The sequence below is a fragment of the Curcuma longa genome, chromosome 20 (genome assembly GCF_044706935.1).
Source record: "Curcuma longa cultivar G26 ecotype Majalengka, Jawa Barat chromosome 20, ITB_CL_G26_1.1, whole genome shotgun sequence".
NCBI lineage: Eukaryota > Viridiplantae > Streptophyta > Magnoliopsida > Zingiberales > Zingiberaceae > Curcuma > Curcuma longa.
Window position 1 is genome coordinate 13,089,034 of NC_133880.1, and position 5,157 is coordinate 13,094,190.

Sequence of the window (5,157 nt, forward strand, 5' to 3'; positions counted from 1 at the left end):
TGATGCAATATAAATCAATAATAAAACTATAAGACTCTTAATATAATATTAAAATTCATATATAATGAAATCTCTTTCAACCAACTCTTTTGGTTTTCATTAAATTTTTTATCAAAAATTAATGATAACTTTATAACATCAAGAAATATATGCAGATAATTTTTTTTTTCCATAAAAAAGGCACTAAAACAAACCTCTTGGTTGGTTGGTGAAATCTGCAAGTATTGTTGTATTTTGTAATGACCAATAGCCCTGGACATTAGTGCCCAAGCGCCAATTCCACAACCAGAATACCTACCACCAAAAGCAGTAAACCAGTTTGACCAGGATTCGACGAACCAAAAGTCAAACAAGTTTCTGCAATTCCCACATCCGTTGACCTACCAAGGGAAGATAAGTTGGTTGATCAAGCAACTGAGGTAAGGGTGGTTGTGCATGGCCTCTCTTTTTATACCCTGCATAACTTGGCTATCTCCCGTGACATGTCCTAGCTACTGCAGCATGGTTCCTGCTCTCTCCTCCTACATACCAAAGCTCCCCTACAGCAACCTCGAATGGAGTGTGATCCAGAAGAAGGTCGCCCCCTTCTTGTGGCTCATGGTGATCTCCACCATCCTCGTTCTCTTCGTCATGGATTCCTCAACTAGATTCAGAATTTCTGTTGCGGTCAAGCATAGCGCAGGCCTAAAACAAGGCAGTTCTCTGCCTGCTAACGACACCGATACGGCCACCTCCCCAGATCTTTCTTCTGGTAACCAATTTATACATGGCGCTAATTTGTAATCGAATGTTGGAGAATTAGAATGGACGATGAGGCTTCTTTGTTTACTTTGTGAAGGTGACATCGCAGAGGTGTGCGACACATCCCAAGGCAAGTGGGTGGAAGAGCCCCGGGGTTCGATATACACCAACACCACATGCCCAACGCTGCCGGATATAAAAAACTGCGGCAAGTATGGCAAGGATCAGAGCTACGTCTACTGGAGATGGCAACCGGAGGGCTGCGACATACCGAGGTTCGAGCCGGAGACATTTTTGGGCATGGTTAAGGGGAAGAAGATGGCTATTATCGGCGATTCGCTGGCTCGAGATCACGTTGAATCTCTGCTGTGTCTCTTGTCCCAGGTAATGCATGCTCCAAGGAATTCCCAAACAAGCTTATAAAATGCGAAATTCTAATCCATGCAATTACTCCATGGCAGGCAGAGATTCCAAGCATCACTTTCAGGGATGCACTCGACAAATGCGTGACGTGGAACTTCCCGGAGCATAATTTCACCCTCATGGTGTTGTGGACGGAGTACATCGTGGAGACGATACCCAGGATCGAAAATGGAACAGTAGCCTCGTATGACATCCACTTGGACAAGGCGAGCAGGAATTGGACAGAGAAGCTTCCTGGCGTGGACTATGCTGTTCTCTCAGGTGGCAACTGGTTCTTCAGAGCAGTCAACTTGTATGATGGAGGAAAGCTCATTGGCTGTATTAACTGCGGGGAGGAAAACTTAACTCGTTATGAAGTTACTTATGCCATCAGAAGGGTGCTTAGAACAGGCCTCCACTTCATAAGCACCTGCAAGGAGTGTGAAGGGCTTACCACCTTCTTGAGGACCTACACACCTTCACACTTTCAGAACGGGTCATGGTTTGACGGAGGGTACTGCAACAGGACTAGTCCCTTGGATGAGAGCCAGATAAGGCTGACTGATGTCGCATGGGAAATTAGGAACATACAAAGGGAGGAAATTGCAAGAGTGAGAGAGAATCACAGGGAAGGCAAGGTCAAGTTTGGGGTTCTTGATATCACAAAAGCTATTATGATGAGGGCTGATGGTCATCCTGAGGGACATTGGACGAAGAAAGCTGAAGGAAGACCGAATGACTGCTTGCATTGGTGCTTGCCTGGACCTGTCGACATGTGGAGTGATGTATTGCTAGCAACTCTTATGAAGAATTCTTTGTCTTGATCATTGAATTAATGCCTGTTATTCCTATCATCATTTTTGTGGTAAATGCTCAGTGATGTCCACAAAATTGTTTTGCCAACTCTTTAAACTTGAGCCATGCAGATCAAAACTGAAAGGCATGCAACAGTGGTAAAAGAATCCTTCTTAATTCAAACCACTTCACAAAAAACTTCTAGCTGATTTAATCCTTCCGTGTATTTATTCATCCATCCATTCTTATTTCTTATCGATCCAATCAGTTCATCCATTCGCAAAAAATGATGGTTCTGAAGTATACATTTTGTAAAAAATGATACAGATATCATTTCGTAGGAGAGTACAACAAGTGCATGAAACCTCATCATTGTTATTTAGATTTGTAAGAATTTTGCTTACTTCATATTTGTGGATCTACATTATGCTGCAATATTCACAGAGGCTTTTTTAATTGTTTGTGGTAACTGTGAAAAAAATTGAAATGCTCCATTGGATGCTTATCAAACAAATAATTCCTCTGGGTTCTTTGACAGATACTTTATACTCTCATATTGGCACAAATAATGAGTTGAAGTTCCTTCACGCACTCTGCCATTGATGGCCTTCCACTGCTTTCCAATCTAACACAGCGTGAAGCAAGATTTGCAAACATGGAAACAGAAGCCATGGTATATGAGCCTTTAGCCATGTCAGGATCTACAACTTTACGAAGCTTTTTACGGTCATTTAGTAGATGTCGAACCTGAAATAGAAACTTTGATTCGCTCAAAGGACTGCACTTCAGCAAAAAAAGATATTAATTTGAATGAATGTGATACTAGATATGAAATCTTTTACCTGCAATAAAAGATTTTGATCTCCAGGGCCCTGGTTCAATTCTATTGCTCTTCGACCTGTTAATAGCTCAAGCAAAACCACACCGTATGCATAGACATCACTCTGAAGGGTGAGTTTTCCTGTCTGCCAAAATTAGAGAGCAAATTATATAAAAGATGGGGAAAAGGCTAGTTCATACTTGTAGTCTACTCCATCAAGAGACTGAAATTTTAAGATATCGGAACAAAGTCAATTATTGAAGGTACATTCCAAATTGTGAAACTGATCTTTTTGTATCGTTTCTGCTTTTGAGTCAGGAAGTAGATGCTTACCAATGCATACTCAGGATCGAAGTAACCGAAAGTGCCAAGGAGCTTTGTAGTTGCATATATGTCCTCACCATTTGGCATTAGTTTAGCCAGGCCAAAATCAGAAATCTGTATCCAGTTATCACCAATTCACCAGTGACTGTATGGAAACTTTATTCTCAGATGTTCAGTTTCTTTCATTACCTTGGCCTCAAAGTGTTGAGTCAAGAGAATATTGGTAGATTTGAAGTCTCTGTGTAAAACAGGAATACCAACAGCAGAGCTTGAATGAAGGTATGCCAGAGCCCTTGCTGCTCCAAGTGCTACTTTTAGCCTCAAAGGCCAATCCATCTTTGCTTCCCTAATTCCTGGATTAGCAATCACGATAAAGATGGCACATTCAATTCCAAGTTATGTTTATAAGAAATTCACTGATATACCGACCATTTAAATAATCTTGAAGATTTCCATTTGGCATGTACTCATATACCAGGAACCTATCCCTTCCATCAGCACAATACCCAATCAGTGTGACTAAGTTTGGATGTTCAAGCCTGCTCAAGATGTCAACTTCTACTCGAAACTCACGTTCGCCGTCTGCTTGTTTACAGGGAGGTAAGTCCATCTTCTTGATCGCTACAATCTTCATGAGAGACAAACAAATGCAATAGTGGAATGCCAAGATATTGAAAGCCTAAACAAATATTAAGTTCAGACATCATCAATCACACCCTTAAGTTATGTAGCGAGTCCATAAATTCCTACTAAGGGCATTTGAATCACTTTCAGGCAATCTTTTCTGGAAATACTAACCTCGCCATTCTTGAGAGTACCCTTGTATACCCTACCAAATCCTCCCTTGCCGAGCAAGTTCTCTTCGCTAAACATACATGTTGCATCCTCCATCTCCTTCAGAGTGAACACAGATGAGCGGTTGTGCCTTTTATAAGAGGGTGTTTGTCCTTTAAGCTGCCAATGATCTAGAGGCTTGTATATCCCTGCAAAACAGTTCCTTACTAGTGAACCAAGAGCTGAAAAGAGTCATTGTTGTTGCATGAGATATGAACTAGATCACATACAAGGGTCCAAATGATCCTGAGATTTGCTTCTTCTTCTTTTGTTCCATGCTGAAACAATCTTGAAAGGCATAGTTACCCGTCGAATTAGCTGAATCAAAATGCTTGCAAAGGTAAGAAAGAGATGAAAAGAATTTAGCAAAGGAGATGCATCCAGAAAAGTTAAACAAAGATCAATGCTCAAGTAACTCATTAGACTGTAACTAGCAACGCAAGGGAACACAATCATGTGGAAGGCCCACGCACCTGAGATTGCAAGAGCAGGAGGCATCCACTTTGGCACAGAAAGCTGCAGCGTGTTGAAGGCTTGGAGAGAGAGGGAGGGAGTAAAAAGGAGATGCACAAGGGTGACAAAGGTGATGCAGAGTGAGGCCAAGGAGAAAGAAAGGGACAGGGGGACTCACTTGGGAGTCAAGTATGGGAGGTAATTAGGGAGGGTGGGAGAACAAACAACCACCTAAGCACTTGGACCCAAGAAAAAGGAGTAAAGAAAAGAGAAAGGCAAGGATAAGAGGAAAGCAAGGGGGACGTGTGTAATAAGCAAAGCAAGCTAAGAGAGGAAGGTGTTGGTATAAAGAAGAGAGTACGTAATCAGAGAGATGAAAGCTGGTGAGAAGAAGCTTTCACTCACTCACCTGCATGTCTCAGTCGTCCTACGATTCTTCAATTGCAACAAGGATTTCATAACTGTCCTGGCAACGACGATTAAATAAATGCGCTCATCATATTCAGTTAATTATTCACAATGGTCTTTTCTTTATTGTTTAATCGATCCTTCTTTGATCCTCCAAAGGTAAGAAGCTGGGATTTGGTCAATGGCAGCAAGGTGACGATATCAATCCATGCTACGTAAAAATGTCAGAAAATGCAAGTTTGCCGGAGTGAGGTGGCCGGAGTTCAACAACCAGCGACTAACTCGAACCGATCATCATGCATTTATAAACTAATAGTTTGGAAGGATACATGTATGCATGCCTTCTTATGTAAAAAAAGTGAAATCCGTCACTTTAACGG

The 5,157-nt window shown here is 41.6% G+C and overlaps 2 protein-coding genes across 2 annotated transcripts; one reads left to right on the forward strand and one right to left on the reverse strand.

Moving 5' to 3' along the window:
- Positions 1-500: 500 nt before the first annotated feature.
- Positions 501-2,076, forward strand: LOC141814023 (xyloglucan O-acetyltransferase 3-like). Its single transcript, XM_074702023.1, has 3 exons — positions 501-751; positions 839-1,125; positions 1,203-2,076. Exons 1-3 carry the CDS (start codon positions 502-504, stop codon positions 1,965-1,967), a joined length of 1,302 nt encoding a protein of 433 aa, XP_074558124.1. The 5' UTR covers position 501; the 3' UTR covers positions 1,968-2,076.
- Positions 2,077-2,440: 364 nt separating this feature from the next.
- LOC141814047 (putative serine/threonine-protein kinase PBL28) lies at positions 2,441-4,525 on the reverse strand. Its single transcript, XM_074702047.1, has 8 exons — positions 4,390-4,525; positions 4,147-4,234; positions 3,881-4,065; positions 3,512-3,710; positions 3,272-3,435; positions 3,092-3,196; positions 2,781-2,903; positions 2,441-2,685 (listed from the first exon to the last, which is right to left on the reverse strand). The coding sequence occupies exons 2-8, from the start codon at positions 4,214-4,216 to the stop codon at positions 2,482-2,484; spliced, it is 1,050 nt and encodes a 349-aa protein (XP_074558148.1). The 5' UTR covers positions 4,217-4,234; positions 4,390-4,525; the 3' UTR covers positions 2,441-2,481.
- Positions 4,526-5,157: the final 632 nt, after the last annotated feature.